Here is a 19280-nt window from a genome sequence, read left to right on the forward strand (position 1 = left end):
TACTTTTCTCAACTGTCTCATCCAAGTCCACCATACCAGTGAGGATCTGGGATTTAGTTGAGGTTCTTTTTAGTATGAAAGAAAAGTTCAGATGCATTTTGTATCTCAGCAAGTTAAATCAGTTTTGTCAAACAGTCCAAATTATGGATGGTGATGGTCCAGTTTATTCTGTCTCTCCTGAGGAGGGACAACTGGATGGTGCAGTCTATTCTATCTCTCCTGCAGAGGGACAACTGGATGTGCTTGGTAAATCTCAAGGATGCCTACCATCACATAATGATAGTGAGGCATTCCAAGAGGTTCCTGTACTTTTGGCTGGGAGTCAGTCATTATTAGTACTGAGCATGCCCTTTGGCTTCATTACAGCTGGGTGTTCACCAGAAGTATGGCAGTAGTAGTAGCCTGGCTCATGGTGTTAATATCAGATGATCGAATGTTTAGTTAAGCGCATAACTAAACGTTGATCAATAATAATTGCACATACAAAACATCGAATGGCAATTTCCACTCAGGGGAACAATGCCGTTGCCCAATGGAAAAAAATAAATAAACACAAATGAAGTGGGGGGCATCACCCCCCACAACCCCCCTAACTAAATATACCAACCCTGAGGTCGCTTCACATTGAAGAAAGGGCAAACTCTGCGCAATGGCCAAATGACTTTTTTCCCTGAGTGGAAACTGTTGTTCGCGATTTTGTGTGTTTATTAGTGATTGACATTTAGTTATTCGATTAACTAAACATTCGATCAACTAATATAGATCCTGGCTCATGCAGCAAGGGGATGTTCATCGTGTTTCACTGTTGCAGTCCTTACAAATGGGTTATCCGGCTCCCATAGCCTGCAGTCGGCCAGAATACCAAAGTCCTTGGTATATGACGTCGGCTGCCTCCAGATTAAGCTTGATGCCAGGACGTCGGGTACAAAGGGAGGTAGCTCAGTCTTTCTTGCCGCGGAGCCCAAAGCAGAAGCAATCCGCACGAGTGCCGGTCGGCCGATTACCTTCTTTTTGTATTCCGACTTCTAAAGTTGAAGACATCCTCAGATAAGTAACCAGTTGGGGACCCTTTTTTCTTGCTTTAACGAATGTCAGAGAAAATTAATAACTGTCTTGCCTGTGGAAAACAGATTCCGCATCGTGATTTTCATTCTTACTGTATTACTTGTTTGGGCCTTGAGCACAATGTCCCAAATTGTGATCTCTGTGCTTCTTTCAACCCGCGTACCATACGCTGTAGAGCTAGGATTTTATATAAGCACTTCGGAGTTTGGTCTGAGTTTGTCGGTATGGCGTCTTCTGGTCTCCTGACTTCGGATGTTCCTAAGAAGCACAAGGATAAGGACTGCAACAGGTCTAGGGTTAAATTAACCGACGACATCTCTGGTAAGTTGGTTGTTAGTTCAGCGGTAGACAGTGAGGCACTTTCTTTGCCCCTGCAGTCTGCAGATGTTCAGCAGCACGCATCTTCAGAGGCCTTTGCTGAACCCTCCTTCGGACCTTCTGCCAGTCGCCGCCTCTGATGGATCTGGGGCCACTAAGAAGGCACCGGCTTCGGAGGCCTCTTTTTTCCACACAGAGACCAGATCCACACTGGCGACCTCGGCTCACACTTCTGCGATGGCTAGGCCTCCCGAGTCCCTCCGGCTTTCTAGCAGGCCTCCCAGCTGAAAATCTACTCCTAAATGGGCACCGGCCTCCCCTCAATTGCCTCAGGCTTAGATGGTTAAGATGACTAGTGATCTCTTGACTCTTATCAGGGGCTCTCAGTTACCTCCTAAGAGGGCTAGGGAATTGTCTCCGGATGTTTTGTCTGCCTCAGACTCAGAGGTTTCCAGCACCTCTGCTGATCAAGGACACTCTCAGCATTTTTCTGGTTTGAGGATTCTGATGCTGAAGACTCTATCCCTTCTGCCTCTCCCCCAGAAGATTTATCATTTGGGGATACTCTGAATACCCTCAGGGAGCATTTTAGATGGGAAAGTCATGACTACCCTCAGTCTAAGAAGCGGATTAGGGAGTTCTTAGATTTGCCTCAGCATAAGCCTTTGGCTATTCCTCTGGTTTTTGGAAGTTGTTGATGTTTTCATGGAGAATTCTTTGACACTTAATTCTGTTCCTCCTGCTCCCAGAAAGCCAGACAGGTATTATAGAGTTTCTGATTCTCATCAGTTCCTTTTCAAAAATCCTACTGCTGATCCAGAGATTATTTCTCAGGGCCCTAAGGGTGTTAAGGCCACTGTTGCTGAAAATCCTGTTCCTTCTGACAGGGAATTTAGGGCCTTAGATAGGTGGGGTAAAAAGGTTTATACATCTTCCACCCTGGCTATTAGGTTTGTTAATTGTCTCTTTCATATGCTTAAGTTTCAGCAGCATACTTTGAAGGCCATTAAGACTAAAATTGCTGGTGTTCCTTCCCTGATAGAGAATAAGGACATGCAAGACTTATTGAATTCTGCCACTCTGGTTAATAAACATTCTCTACATTGTGGTTTTGACACTTTGAAGGCTTCTTGCAGAGCAGCGGCCACTGGTTCTGTTATCAGAAGACATGCTTGGCTCAGGGAACAGCCCCTTTCTGAACCTGTAAAATCTAAATTACTGGATGTGCCCTTGCATAAGGACAATCTTTTTGGAACCAAAGCAGAAGAGGTGTTGAAGTTGGAGGATAAGGTTAAATCTATGCAAACTGTTAAGGATTTTCTGCACGTTCAGCCTCCTTGTTTTAGCAGGCATTACCCTTCGAAGAGTTGGACTTTTCCTGACCCTAGTAAACAGGGTTGCACTAGATCTAGGGGCTACAGGTCTTCCAGGAGACGGACTTCCACCCCTCAAAAGGCTAAACACTGGCAGGCTTCATCTTCAAAATCAGGGAGTTCTAAGCTGACTTCCCAAAGCAAACATTCTCAGTGACTCTGTCCTTCCCCTGCTTGCCTCTGCAGGCCCAGGGTTTCCTTTGGGGGGAAGGTTAGCCATTTTTCAAGACGTCTGTCACACTATCACGGACGACAAATGGGTGCTAAAAATATTATCCCAAGGCTACAAATTCTCCTTTCACACCTTCCTGGTCCTCCAAGGATACCCAAATATTTCCCCCACTTCAAAGGGCAGAAGCAGAAAAACAACTTTCTTCCTTGCTAAACCTGGGAGCAATGGAGCCAGTTCCTGCACTACATATATACCAGGGTTTTTACTCAAGATTTTTCCTGGTCCCCAAAAAAGGGGGCACCCGGTGCCCAATTCTGGATTTGTCCATTCTAAACACCTATCTGGTGATTCCCAAATTCAAAATGCTCACTCTTCAGCAGTTGCTACCAATGCTGGCCAAGGATTCCTAGCTGGTGGCTTTGGATCTAAAAGAAGCTTACTTGCACATTCCTATAAGGGAAAGCTGCAGCCAGTTCCTTCGTTTCAGGGCGGGGAACAGGCACTTCCATTTTTCTGCACTGCCCTTTGGCTTATCTACTGCTCCCAGAGATTTTACAAAATGTCTGGCTCCAGTCATTGCCTTTTGCAGGCAAAGAAATATTCAAATTTACCCTTACTTGGACGATTGCCTTATTCATGCAAACTCTCCAAAGCAACTTCTAAAGGATTTGGACTTTGTAAAGAACCTTCTCACCTCTTTGGGCTACAAAATCAATGAAAAGAAGTCAAAATTGGTACCCACCAGGGAGATTGTATTCCTGGGAGCGAGTCTGAACACAGCCACCCAGATGGTATCCCTCCCTCAAGAGAAGCAAATGGATCTTTTGAATTACTTCAACAACTTGGCAAGCATGACCCAGCTCTCTGCAAGGCAATTCCTGCAAACCCTGGGGTTCATGGCTTCATGTATTCTGATGATTCCATATGCCAAACTGCATATGAGGAAAATACAGTGGTACCTCAAAAACCTTTGGTGTCAACACACTCGGGATTTAGACTTTATTCTTCCTCTGATTCCCTGCCTGCAGACGGAGTTCCTTTGATGGGCAAAGGCCTGTGCACAGAACAAAGGCCTACCTTTCTGTCCACCTCCTGCCAGTCAGACTCTCACCAAGGATGCCTCGGACTACCCTTGGGGAGCACATCTAGAGGGCACATGCATTCAGGGAGCTTGGAGCTATCAACAAGCTCAATTGCACATAAATCTGAAGGAAATTATGGCAGTTCAGCAGGCCTTGATGGCTTTCAAGCATCTTCTCTCTCCTGGTACTCTTCTAGTCAGGACAGACAACACTACAATCATGTGGTACATTAACAAGCAGGGAGGAACTCACTCTTACCCCCTGTGCAGACAAAGTATGAGACTGTGGTCCATGGCAGCTTCTTTGGGCATTCATCTGATAGCCCAATTTCTTCCAGGAAGGCTCAGCACCTTGGCAGACCAGTTGAGCAGGCAGGTCCTGGATCCTCACAAGTGGCAACTAAACAAGACCATCTTCCATCGCATCATTCAGCGTTGGGGCACTCCCCAGGTGGATCTCTTTTCTTCTCCAACCAACCACCTTCTTCCAACCTTTTGCACTAGGGATCATCAAGACAAAGCTTGGAAAGTGGATCCTCTGTCCATCCCCTGGACACAGCTATCAATCTATGCATTCCCTCCTCTGCCTCTTCTTCCCATAGTGCTGTTAAAGATAAGGGACGAAAAACCAAGGGCCATCATCATAGCTCCAGACTGGCCCAGGCAGCATTGGTATCCATTTCTTCGCAGTCTCTCCCAGTCTCAGTCTTGACATCTTCCCCTGATACCAAATCTCTTGGTTCAGGACGGAGGAAAGATTCTGCATCCTCACCTTCAGACTCTGCATTTGACTGCCTGGCTCATAATTTAAACCTTTCTCAACAGGTTGTTGAGGTCCTTCGTGAGGCCAGGAGGCCTAGTACTAAGAAATCTTATGCAGATAAGTGGAAAAGATTCTCCATTTGGATGCAGACTAGACTAGAGGACCCATCTCGACCTACTCTTCCTCTAATTCTTGATTATCTGGCAGGTTTACTTAATGGCGGACTTTCCTTCTCTTCTATCAAGATTCATGCTTCAGCTATTTCTACTCACTGTTCCTTTGAACAACCCATTTTCTCTCATCCCCTGATGAAACAGTTCCTCAGGGGAGTTAGCAATTTAAAGCCTCCCAGAAAGGCACCTACTCCTGCTTGGGATCTTAATTATGTGCTTAAGAAACTTACTCTGCCTCCCTTTGAGCCTGCTGCCTCAGCAGATTTGAAGTTTCTCTCCTGGAAAACTGCATTTCTTTTGGCTATTACTTCAGCTAAACAGTGTCTGAGCTGCAGGCCTTAATGGCAGTAGAGCCTTTTATCACTTTCCATATGGATCGGGTTTCTCTTCGGACTGATCCTTCTTTTATGCCTAAGGTGGTTTCTAGCCTGACTTTTAACCAGTCTGTCCACCTGCCTATCTTCTTTCCTAATCCTCAGAATAGAACTAAAATAATGAGTGAAAAGATCACTGAAAAAACAATCAGTAAAAACAAAATGAAAACTCCAGCAAAGCTAGAACTTCCACTGACTGACCTCCCAAACCTCTTGTAACAGAGGCACATGGGATATATGCAAATGATCCTTATGAACATCAGGTGTTTTCAGCTAATTGGCAATTCTGAATGCACATGACTTGTTGTGTCATTATAATGGATAATTTCAGGCCAATAAAGCAAAACCCCACTAGCTGTAGATATGCATATTTTGGCCTTCTTATGACCTCATCAGCACAGCACAAGCAGAGTGTTTGAATAAGCATTAGAAACACAGGGCTGTTATACCCAGCTGATGTCCATTATCATTAGGGTCACTGCAAAAATATCCCAAACAACAAACTAAAACAATGAGTGAGAAGGTCACAGAAAAACCAATCAATAAAAACAAAATGAAAACTTCAGCGAAGCTAGAACTTCCACTGAGTGACCTCCCAAACCTCTTGTATCAGAGGCACATGGGATATATGCAAATGATCCTTATGAACATCAGGTGATATTCTTCGTGTTTCACTGTTGCTGTCATTACATTTGGGTAATCTGCTTGCAGGTTGCCCTCAGTCAGCCTGATTAACAAAGTCTTGGGTCCTGCGTCGGTTGCTGTCCTTTCTTCCATGACGTCAGGTCGTCAGGCGTATAAAACATGCAGCCGATGCCATTACATCAGTCTTTCTTGCTGTGCGGTGCCCGAAGCAGAAGCAGTTCGCAAGTGCCAGTCGGCCGACTCCTGAAATTTTCGTTTTCGAGTTTCAGAACTGAAGTCTTCAACTAAAAGCTAAGTACCCCGTTGGAGAAACTTTTTCTTGCTCCTTACCGCTGTCAGTAAAAGTTAATAATTGCATTATTTGTGGAAAGCAAATACCTCATAAAGATTTTCATTCGTACTGTATTCCTTGCTTAGGCCCTGACCACGACGTACCTTGCTGTCGGTTTTGTGCTTTATTTAATCAATGCACTATCCGTTGTCGGTATATTTTTGCCTCTAAATATTTCGTTCCTTGGTTTAATTATCCAGAAATGTCGTCGGTTAGCCATCCGACTACCAGGATTCTAGAGACAGGCTGCCGAGGTCCAAAACTGCCGACGATGTTTCTCCTAAGCCAGTCGCCAGTTCGCCGGTACTCAGTGAGGCACTTTCGCAGCCCCTGATACCTGCTACTTCTGATTCGCAGGCCTCTACTGAGACCCATTCGGAGTCCGGTATGCCGCGAGATACTTCAACTATGGAATCCGCGGATGTCTCTACCTTGGATGGGTCTGGAGCTGCTGTGCAGTTACCAGCTTATGAGGGTGTATTCAGGCCTACGGACTTGCATATTAAATCGATGCCTCCTTCTTTACTAAGGTCTAAATCTCGGTCCATGTCTAAAAGACCGACGCCCAGGCCACATGCTCAGGCCCCTATGCCTAAAAAACAAATGATAAAAATGGCTGAAGATCTAATAACTCTAATCAGGGGTAGCCAAGCCCCCCCCCACCCCCAAGAGGCCTAGGGCTGAGCTTGATTATGAATCTTCTGATCAGGATTCTGTTTCTCCTGACTCTTCTGATGACCTGGATTTGTCCTTACCTACTTATGAGGATTCTGATGCAGAGGATTCTATTCCCTCTGCTTCCCCTCCTGAGGATTTTTCTTTTGGGGAAAACTTACATACTGTAAGGGAGCATTTTCATTGGGAAAGCCAGGAATTTTCTGATTCAGAAAAGAGACTTAGGGATTTCCTTGTTCTACCTCAGCATAGGCCTTTGGCTATTCCTTTTGTACTAGACATTGTTGATGTTTTCTCGGAATCCAGTTTGGCCCCTGATTCCCTGCCTCCTGCTCCTAGTAAACCTGACAGATACTACAGGGTTCCTGAGTTCCACAAGTTCTTTTTCAAAAATCCTATTGTAGATCCAGAGACTATTTCTCAGGGGCCCAAGGGCATTAAGGCTTCTGCTGCTAAAAATCCTACCCCTTCTGACAGAGACTCCAGGGCGCTGGATAGATGGGGTAAAAAGGTTTATACTTCAGCAGCCTTGGCAATCAGAACTTTAAGCTGCCAATTTCATATGTTAAAATATCAGCAACATGTCATTGGACTGCTTAAACAGAAAATGATGTTGATTCCTGACTCTGTGGAAAATAAAGATTTACAGTGTTTAATGCATTCTGCTGAACAAGTTGGAAAACATACTTTGCAATGTGGTTTTGATTCTTTAGAGGCCTCTTGCAGGGCTGCTGTTACTGGGTCTGTGCTTAGAAGGCATGCTTGGCTTAAGGAGCAATCTTTGCCTGATCATGTTAAAGCCAAATTTTTGGATGCTCCTTTAAATCAGGAATGCCTGTTTGGCAACAAGGCTGAAGAAGTTCTTAAAATGATGGAAGATAAAGCTAAATCTATGTAAACTGTTAAAGATTTTTTACAAGTATAGCCTCCTAGATTTAGTAGGCACTGACCTACTAAGAATTGGTCCTTTGTAGCCCCTTCCAGGTCTTCTTAAGCCAAACTCAGACACAGCAAAAACCCTAGGTTTCAGTCCCAGGGGACTCTCAGAACTAAGCAGTGGGGGGCCTCTACTTCCAAATCTGGGAATAACAAAACACCCCTCTATGGTAAACAGTCTCAATGACTTCCTTTTAAAATTTCCAAGCACTTATCTTCTGACCACCCCTTTGGGTGGAAAGATTGCTTTTCATGCAAAGAACTGGGAACTCATAACCCAGGACAAATGAGTTTTAAATATAGTGTCCCAGGGATACAGATTTCATTTCCACACATTGCCAACGCCAAATGGGCGGCCAGACCGGCTCCCAAATCAATGGGCAGAGGCTCAAATACAAGTACTTTCTCTCTTAAGCATGGGGGCTATTCAACTGGTACCAGAAGAAGAAAAGGGACAAGGTTTCTACTCCAGACTTTTGCTGGTACCCAGAAAAGACAAATCCAGTCCTGGACCTGTCTGCTCTAAACACCTTTCTGGAGATTCCAAAATTCAAGATGCTGACTCTTCAATTACTTCCTATGCTAGGCAAAGACGCCTGGTTGGCAACACTAGATTTACAAGAAGCATACCTGCACATCCCAATCAGGGAATCTTGTAGAAGATACCTACACTTCAAAGCAGGCTACATGCATTATCAGTTCTCTGCACTGCCCTTTGGCTTGTCTACTGCGCCCAGGGTATTCAGAAAGTGCCTGGCTCCAGTTATTGCATTTTGCAGGCAAAGAAGTATTCAAATATACCCATACCTGGAAGATTTTCTAATTCAGGCAGAAAGCCAGGGCATACTTTTGAATCATCTGGCATTTGTAAAAAGTGTTCTAAACTTGTCTGGGGTACACCATAAACGAAAAGAAATCACAACTGGTACCCTGTCAACAAATTACATTCCTGGGAGCAAGCTTGAATACAACTTTTCAGATGGCTTACCTCAAGCCAGAAAAGCAAATTCATTTGATAACCTACTTCAGACAAGTGGCCACAGAAACCCTGCTATCTGCAAGACAAATACTGCAAGCCTTGGGGTTCATGGCCTTCTGCATTCTTCTAATTCCATATGCAAGACTGCATATGAGGAAACTACAGCGGTATCTAAAAAGCCTATGGAGTCAACATTCTTACAGCCTAGAAACAATGATTCGTATCATACCTTGCCTACCCCTAGAGTTCCTCTGGTGGGCAGAGGCCTGCCACCAAAACAAGGGACTACCATTCACACTACCCCCTGCCGCCCAAACCCTAACAACAGATGCATCAGACTATGCATGGGGGGCTCACTTGGCAGGGAAGTGCATTCAGGGGCAAATGGAACCCATGTCAAATGCACCTGCATATCAATCAAAAAGAAATGTTAGCTGTACAGAATGCTCTGACAGCCTTCAAGGACTACATTCTTTCAGGACAACTAAAGATGGACAACACCACGGTTATGTGGTACATAAACAAGCAGGGGGTACACATTCCTACCCCCTCTGCAGACTAGCCATGGCATTGTGGAACACAGCCTTGAGTTACCAAGTGCACCTACAAGCTCAATTCATGCCAGGAAAATTAAATACACTAGCAGACAGACTAAGCAGAAACCTCATGGACCCACACGAGTGGAAACTGGAACCAAGGATTTTCAACATGTTGACAAGCGAATGGGGAGCCCAGACATAGACCTGTTCGCCTCCCCTCAGAACTACCAATTGGACATGTTTTGCACAAGGACGCCCCACAAACAAGCCTGGAAGGTGGATGCTCTGTCCTTCAGCTGGAAAAACATATCAGTCTACGCCTTCCCCCGCTGCCTCTGCTCTCCAAAGTTCTATTAAAAGTCAAACAGGACAAACCAAGTATGATTTTGATTGCTTCGGACTGGCCGCACCAACACTGGTACCCCCTCCTGTGCAGTGTGTCGCAGTTATCTCCATGGCACCTGCCTCGGACCCCTTCCCTGCTGTCTCAGCAGGAGAACCAGATTCTGCACCCTCAGCTTCCAACATTGAACCTTGCAGCCTGGCTAATTACTTAAACTCACCCTTATCATCCCCTCAGCAAACCTGTGATGGATGTCATCTTAGAGGCAAGGAGGCCTAGTACTAGAAAATCTTATGCTGAAAAATGGAAAAGATTCTGTGCCTGGAACCAATCTCAAGAAATGAGCACAGCAACGCCCAATTTACCTCAGATTTCGCAATACTTAACTGAGATGCTTCACAAGGGCCTGTCTTTTTCCTACATTAAAATCCACACCTCAGCCATTTCAGCTCATTATAACACAATACCTCCCCTCTTCTCTCATCCTCTGCTCAAGCAGTACCTCAGAGGAGCCAAAGGTTTGAGACCACCCAGGAGAGCTCCAACCCCTGCCTGGGACTTTAACTTTGTATTGGAGAAACTCGCTCTACCTCCTTTCGAGCCAGCTGCTACTGCAGACTTAAAATTTCTTTCTTGGAAAACAGCTTTCCTTTTAGCAATCACTTCAGCTAGAAGGACATCTGAATTACAGGCCCTTATGGCGCTGGAGCCTTTCATCATCTTTCATGTGGACAGGGTGTCACTCAGGACCAATCCATCCTTCATGCCCAAGGTGGTATCCAGTGTGGCTCTTAATCAGTCCATTCATTTGCCAGCCTTCTTTCCCAATCCACAGAACAACGGGGAATGGATACTGCATTCCTTGGATGTGCACAGACAACTTAGATTCTACTTGGACAGGACTAAACCTCGAAGAAAATCTGAACAGCCGCTGGTAACTTTTGCTGCAGGGGCAGAGGGGAAGGCTATTTCAAAACAAACCATTTCTAAATGGATAAGCCATTGCATTCATTTGTGCTATAAGCACCATGGAAAACGTATCCCCCAGGGGATCAGATCTCACTCCACCAGGGCTGCATCTACTTTTGCAGCTTTTCTCAGAGGTGTTCCTACCAGGGACATCCTAGAAGCTGCTACCTGGAGTTCTGTACATACTTTCACCAAGCATTATCATCTGCCAATTTTCTCTAAATCCAGAGCTGGCTTTGCCACTGCTGTCTTGCAGGGCCTAATACCTGGCCCTAATGCTATATAAACTCCTCCTCCCAACCATAGCTTTGGGAATCTACCCAAATGTAATGACTGCAACAGTGAAACACGAAGAACATAGTACAGTTGTGTACACTTACCATAAATGTAGATGTTCGGGTGTATTCACTGTTGCAGTCCTGGTTACCCTCTCACTCCAGCACCCTAACTTCTTCTGGCTATACCTCTACCTTCCTTTGCTATGCTTAAAAGCCTTTTTGGTATATTTGCTTTTTGTTGGAGGTATACCTTTGTGTTTTTATGTTTATTTGCTCCCCATTAGGGGGGCACCTGACATCTGGAGCAAGAAAAACTGATGTAATGGAGTCGGCTGCATGTTTTATACCCCCTGATGACCTGACGTCATGGAAGAAGGGACAGCAACTGATGCAGGACCCAAGACTTTGTTAATCAGGCCGACTGAGGGCAACCTGCAAGCAGATTACCCAAATGTAATGACTGCAACAGTGAATACACTCAAACATCTACATTTATGGTAAGTGTATACAACTGTACTTTCTACTATTCTTACCATGGAATAAAATCTTCAGAACCTCAGAGCACACACACTCCATTAGAGCAATGGCTGCCTCTGGGGTTTTGGATTTTACAGTCATTACAGAGGCAGCATCTTTGTCCCCAGTACACACTTTTCAGTAAGCACTACACAACTGACTCCTTTTCTGGAGCCAGGACAAGATTTGCTTGGTCTGTTCTTCTGGGGTGTCTGAACTTTGGCACTGCTTCCTCCACCCTTTCTGTCTAAGCTGTGGCAGTCATCCCACATAGCTTTATGCATGCTTTATGATGAACATAGTACAGCTAGCTAAATTTACCATAACTATAGATGCTTGAACAGATCACTGCTGCAGTACTAACTCCCTCCCACCACCTCCCTTCTTTCTTTTTTGCTGTTTATCCCTAGCCATGGAGAGGTTCCAGTTACATGTGTTCCTTTGTTTCTGGCATGACAGTAAGGTGACATTATTTGATATTCCAAAAAGTGGCATATCTTTTGGCTGTAGCCTTCCTTTTTCGAGGAAAGAAAGTTCTGAAATGTTGGCATCTGTATGTCCTATTTTTGCCAGCACACTATTGTGTTTCAGTTCATTTGGTTAGGTACTGAACAACCAAGGCACCCAAAACCTTTGGTAAACTAGTCCCCTGATAGGAAGTGTCTGTTCAGACATCTAGTATTGTGATACGTTTACTCACACAACTGTACTTTTACTGAATTTTTATTACATCGTAAATAAATCATATGACTTGAAGCAGCCAAATTGCTGGAGTCAGATTCATCACTGAGCTGTACTGGAGTCTTAAGGGTACATTTATGGTCTTCGGTACCTTTTGTAACCGGACATCCTGTTATTACTGCCTGAGAGTTTCTTACGCTGAATTTCTAAGGAAACTGACATGACTTTTTATGTGTAGATACCAAATGCTGGGGTTTATAGGTCATCACTTGTCAGTAGCTAAATTATGGAGCTTACTGTTACATTAATGTCCAATATGTATGTATGTGTGTGTATATATATATATATATATATATATATATATATATATATATATATATATATATATAGGTCCACTTTGTAATTTCAAAAGCCCAAAATCTTGAGTTTTGATACATCAAACTCAAAACATTGAGATTTTGGAATCTTGAAACTACAAAGTGGTGCAAAAAAAAAAACGAAGTAAAACAATGTTTTTGTAGGGGTGCTCATCCTCCCCATGCCACCTGCAGCAGGTAACAATGCAGTGAAGAGAACGGTAATGCTCCCGTTACGCTTACCATTCTATCCACTGTAGTGTGATCTCTGAGATGGTATATTTAAGTTGCAGGGGGTGTGGGGGGCGCAGGGGGACTTGCCCCCGTGTAAAAACAGTTTTTAGTCTTTTTATTGTTTTTATTTTTTTTTACTTTGAAATTTTGAGATTCCAAAATCTTGAGTTTCGGGGATCGGTGTTTTGAAACTTGAGATTTTGGAATTTTGAAATTACAAAGTGGACTATATAGATATATATATATATATATATATATATATATATATATATATATATATATACCTACACACACACACACATATATATATATATATATATATATATATATATATCGAGAGAGAGAGATACACACACACACACACGCACACACTTTTGTGTGTTCTTGTTATCCATACAACATAATAGCATAAAAATGATTTTCTATTAAAGTTTAAAACTGCATCTGCTACTTTGACTCTGAGAGTAGTAACCCATTCTAAGGATATGTTACAGGTAGTCATGCCAATAATGCTCCGTGAAAATGTCATAACAAATGTACAACCATTTTGGTGGTCAGATCTGACGATCCAGACAACTTGTGATTAGCAGCATGGTTACCTGCTGGAGCTGGCATGGGGAGGATGAGCACACCTGTCCCTGGAAGGAAGGGGAGGGAAGGGGCAGAATAGGGCTGTGCATTACAGTGTGGGCAGCAACATTTGGGGGAAGTCTTTTGTGTGTATATGTGTGTGTGTGTGTGTGTGTGAGTGTGTGCGTGAGTGTGCATGTGTGTGCGTGTGTGCATGTGTGTGCGTGTGTGCGTGTGTGCATGTGTGTGCGTGTGTGCATGAGTGTGCGTGCATGTGTGTGTGTGTGTGTGTGTGTGTGTGTGTGTGCGTGAGTGTGCATGTGTGCGCGTGAGCGTGTGTGTGCGTGTGTGTGCGTGAGTGTGCGTGTGTGTGCGTGTGTGCGAGTGTGTTAGTGTGTTTCACCAGGTTGTGAATGTGATTGCTTTTCCCATTAGGTACATGGGAACATGTATGTTCATGAAGAAGCATAGTGGACCCTACAGTGATGTTAGTTGTTGCATGTCCCCTGCCCAAGCAGAGAAGCTAGGACTTAAAACAAAAATGCACTCATTGCTGGGATGTTGGAGAGGGTACAAGCAATTTCTACATTTGCCAGGATGATGACTCCTCCAGAGTTAAGGTAGGGCTGATGATTGTCAGGCACAGGGCTAAAAAGCATATCAAATCATTTTGGGGGTAAAGGTATTTATATACAAGGAGCAAAATTAACCAGAAGCAGTAAGTAATTTTGGAGACAGTTATCTGGAAAATTTGTAGTAGTAGTAAAGGATTTAAAATGTTCATATCTACCTGGTGCACACTGTTTTCAGCTTTAAAACACACAGTTAATATCCAGCTCAAGGTGCTTGTGAACCTTTTTTCCATTACCAGAATTTTCTAAGCTGTTAGCTATGTGTGTTGTGTTTAGTTACTTTTGCTGTTGTCAGAATCTATATTACTTATTAAAGCTTTTGAATAACTAATGTGTTAGAGTTCTATTCTGTGTTATGAAGCTTTGCAACTGGGCATATTTTCAGTGGTAAAAGTGGACGCGAATGAAGAAAAAATAAAGGCAGCAGACGTCATACATTCTGATGGTACCATTTTCTGATATGTCATTTTGATGCAGTAGTACACAATGTTCTATATATATTCAACAAATGTGTGCAGTAAGCTTTATATGTGCAGTAAGGTTATACATATTTTTAGAGGTCTAAGAATGTTTGGTTTAATACTTTCTAAGCCTTTGTTTTTGAGCAGAGATTAATGCAACTGTTTTTAACCACACAACAACTGCATTGATATGTAGGGGCAATCAAGACAACTGAAAGTGGCATTTGTAAAATAGGACATTAAAATGATTACATAACTTTAAATTTCACAAAATGTTTCAGTACTGTACGAGTCATATCTTATTAAAATAGTAGCATTTTTGCTAAATCTTATTTTCTTGTAATTTTGTTTCAGAGAGAAGAAGCATCTTTAAAAGTACCTGGTAAGTGCGGAGAAGTTTATCGTGTAATTTGTGGCATTTTATTCATCATTTCCTTATACATTGGTTATTGTGGTACACTTAACCACACACACACACACACACACAGGTGCACTCAAAAAATATTTCCATCATAACACAGAATTGCCTTCCCCTCTCTCTGTCACTTTCTCTCTCTTTCTCTCTCTCTTTGATGAAGTTACACTCACGTTGGCAGATGTAGGTCTAGTCTGAGCAATTTGGCATTAATAACTGTTTGCAAAATCCATCAATATAGAAAACTAAAGCAGCCAATGGTACCAGTCCTTGTAACCACCTGTCTTTTATAGACTGCTGTGTGATGAATTATGGTTTGTATTCTTTTATGAGGAGGACCCCACCTTTCTTGATGTCTTGCATTTCTGCAAGACAAATAGTTCCACAAGTACTAGCAGTAAAGAATTAAATCTCCACCAATTTATAAATAAAACACACTGGAGGGGTACATAAATTATCTATTTACCCTGCCTCTGGAACAGCCTTCACTTGTATGTTAAGCAGAATGACACCCTCCTATCCTTCAAGATGAAACCTGATGAATTGATGGGCATCAGTAAATTCAATCCATGCAAAACCTATATTGCAGTACTAAATGTAGGAGGTACATCATGTGGTTGAGTATTAGCAAGACACGTATATCCCCATGACTTACTTGCCTTGCAATTCCAGTGATCCTAAAAATAATGCAATTTATTATATAGCAATGAAAAATAAGACCATTTCTTCAAGCAAAGCAAAAAGCCTCATGTCAGTGCATTATAAAACCAAGGTATCATATAATGACAATAACTAAATCACAATTTCCACACTGTGCACAAACCCTCCCAGTCTGTCATTAATCTTACAAAAGCATTTTAACTACAGATCTTCCTCCTCCCCTTCCCCTTCCTCCCCTTCTTCATTATTCTCTCTCTTCTTCTGGCTTCACCTGTCTCTTCCCAATCCAGTCTCATTCCTCCCTTCCCCTTTATCCTCCCATTCCTTAAATAATCTGTACATATTTTATATACATCAATTACTACTAAAATTGTACTATAAAACCAAAGGATGTAAACTATTCTGTATAATCAAACGGTCCAAGCATCAGTCTTCTGTGCGTGTAGTACTTCACAATATATTTTTCTTAATTATCTTGACTTTGTATAACCTCCCAGACTGAACCTAAAAACAGTCCATGTGAATCAGTGTGTTGTATGTGTAATATATATGTATATATATCTATATATATATATATATATATATATATATATATATATATATATATATATATATATATATATGTGTGTGTGTGTGTGTGTCTATATATATATATATATATATATATATATATATGTACATGAAAGGTGAAAAAGGATAACTTAACTGTACAGTGGAGTTCAGGGAAGAGTTAAGACAGTCACTGGGTGGCAGTGAAGAGTTACCAGATAGCTGGGCAGCCACAGCAGAGGTGGAAAGTGAGACAGCTAGAAAGGTGCTTGGTGTGACATCTGGACAGAGGAAGGAGGACAAGGAGACCTGTTGGTGGAATGAGGAAGTACAAGAGAGTATACAGAGGAAGAGGTCGGCGAAGAAGACATGGGATTGTCAAAGAGATGAAGAAAGACAGGAGTACAAGGAGATGAGGCGTATGGTGAAGAGAGAGGTGGGGAAGGCTAAAGACAAGGTGTATGGTGAGTTGTATGAAAGGCTGGACACTAAAAATGGAGAAAAGGACCTGTACCTATTGGCTAGACGGAGGGACCGAGCTGGGAAAGATGTGCAGCAGATTAGTGTGATAAAGGGTAATTAAGGAAATGTGCTCACAAGTGAGGAGAGTGTTGAGGAGATGCAGAGTACTTTGAGGGGCTGATGAATGAAGAGAATGAAAGAAACAGAAAGGAGGATGATGTGTGGATAGTGAATCAGGAAGTGCAATGGATTAGCAAGGGGGAATTAAGGACAGCTACACAGAGGATGAAGAATGGAAAGGCTGCTGGTCCAGATGACATACCCATGGAAGCATGGAGGTGTTTAGGACAGATGGTAGTGGGTTTTTTAACCAGATTGTTTAATGAAATCTTGGAAAATGAGAGGATGCCTGAGGAGTGGAGAAATGTATTGGTACCGATTTTTAAGAATAAGGGTGATGTGCAGAGCTGTAGTAACTACACAGGGATAAAATTGATCAGTCACAGCATAAAGTTATGGGAAAGAGTAGTGGAAGCTAGGTTAAGAAGGGAGGTGATGATTAGTGATCAGCAGTATGGTTTCATGCCAGGAAAGAACACTACAGATGCGATGTTTGCTCTGAGGATGTTGATGGAGAAGTATAGAGATGGTCAGAAGGAGTTGTGTCTTTGTGGACATAGAGAAAACGTATGACAGGGTGCATAGAGAGGAGTTGTGGTATTGTAGGAGAAACTCTAAAGTGGTGCAGAAGTATGTAAGAGTGATACAGGATATGTACGAGGGCAGTGGAACAGGGGTGAGGTCTGTTTTAGGAGTGAAGGTGGAGGTGGGATTACATCAAGGATCAGCTCTGAGCCCTTTCTTATTTCCAGTGTTGATGGACAGGATGACACACAAGATCAGACAGGAGTCCCAGTGAACTACGATGCTTACTGATGACATTGCGATTTGTAGTGATAGTAAGGGAGAGGTTGATTAGACCCTGGAGAGGTGGAGACATGCTCTAGAGAGGAGAAGAATGAAGATCAGCAGGACTAAGATGGAATATGTGTATGTAAATGAGGGGGAGGACAGAAGAATGGTGAGGATGCAGGGAATACAACTGGCAAAGGTGGATGAGTTTAAATACTTAAGATCAACAGTTCGAAGTAATGGTGAGGGCGGAAGAGAGGTGAAGAGGAGTGTGCAGGCAGGGTGGAGGGAGTGGAGATTTGTGACATACAGGTACCAGTAAGAGGAAAAGGGAGGGACTACAAAATGGTAGTGAGACCAGCTATGTTATATGGGTTGGAGACAGTGGCACTGATGAAAAGACAGGAGTCAGAGCTGGAGGTGGCAGAGTTAAAGATGTTAAGATTTCATTTGTGTGTGACAAGGATGGGCAGGATTACAACTGAATATATTAGAGGGTCAGCTCAGGTTGGATGGTTTGGAGACAAAGCCAGAGATATGAGATTGCATTGGCTAGGACATGTGCTGAGGAGAGATGGTGGGTATAGTAGGAGAAGGATAAGTGGCTTGGCTTAAAATGACCCACAAGAGCAGTGAGCTTAGTACTAGCACCTATGTGTATGTGTGTGTGTGTGTGTGTGTGTGTGTCTGTGTGTGTGTGTGTGTGTGTGTGTGTGTGTGTATGTATGCGTGCGTATGTGTGTGCGCGTGTGTGTGTGCATGTATGTGTGCACGTGTGTGTGTGTGTGTGTGTGTGTGTGTGTGTGTGTGTGCGCGCGTGTCTGTGTATGCATATATATTTGTGCATGTTTATGTATCTGTATATGTATAGTATATACGTATGTATATAAATGTGAGTGTGTGTGTGTGTGTGTGTGTGTGTGTGTGTGTGTGTGTGTGTGTGTGTGTGTGTGTGTGTGTATACATGTGTGTGTGTGTCCATAGCTATATATATATATATATATATATATATATATATATATATATATATCATCATTAGGGGTCGCCACAGCAGATCACCTGTTTCCATTTCTTCCTGTCCTCTGCATCTTGCTCTGTCACACCAACCACCTGCATGTCCTCTCTCATCACATGCATAAACCTTATCTTAGGCCTTCCTCTTTTCCTGTTACCTGGTAGCGTCATCCTTAGCATCTTTTTCCCAATATACTCAACATCCCTCCTCACCGCGGTGGTGGTGCTGCGGTAGCGTTGTCGCCTCACAGTAAGACGCTGTCCTGTTCAATTCTCAGCTAGAGTGTCTTCTGCGTGGAGACATGCATGAATGGGCATACCTTCATTGAAGGTTGTGCGTCAGGCCTGGCAAGCCAATATGTAAAAATCAACTGCCAATCATTGGCGGACCGGAGTTCCGCTGTGGCGACCCCTAACCGGGAAAAGCCGAAAGACACAAACAAAACTCAGCATCCCTCCTCAGCACATGTCCAAACCAACGTAATCGTGCCTCTCTGGCTTTGTCTCCAAACCTTCCAACCTGGGCTGACCCTCTAATATACTTATTCTTAATCCTGTCCACCCTCGTCACACCCAGTGCAAATCTTAACATCTTTAATTCTGCCGCATCCAGCTCAAACTCCTGCCTTTTTGTCAATGCCACTGTCTTCAACCCATATAACATAGCAATAAAACCCAAAGATGGATAACAAACACATTTTCCAAATTTTTGTAAATGGGTGGGATTCTAAAACAAGACATTTGGACATAACTTCATAATTGACTTTGGTGCTCACATTTTCGACTGCCTTAAAATAGGACTAG

At 43.1% G+C, this 19280-nt stretch overlaps 1 protein-coding gene across 2 annotated transcripts in view; it reads left to right on the plus strand.

Annotated features, from left to right (window-relative positions):
- Window positions 1–19280, plus strand: part of LOC122790862 (protein mono-ADP-ribosyltransferase PARP14-like) — a 1931416-nt gene that overhangs the window by 379097 nt on the left and 1533039 nt on the right. For both annotated transcript variants that reach the window (XM_044058520.1, XM_044058521.1), the window contains exon 3: window positions 14819–14846. In XM_044058520.1, coding sequence (XP_043914455.1) covers window positions 14819–14846 — 28 coding nt within the window. The remainder of the gene's footprint in view (window positions 1–14818; window positions 14847–19280) is intronic.

The sequence above is a fragment of the Protopterus annectens genome, chromosome 16.part0 (assembly GCF_019279795.1).
Source record: "Protopterus annectens isolate FY-2018-M chromosome 16.part0, PAN1.0, whole genome shotgun sequence".
Taxonomy (NCBI): Eukaryota; Metazoa; Chordata; order Ceratodontiformes; family Protopteridae; genus Protopterus; species Protopterus annectens.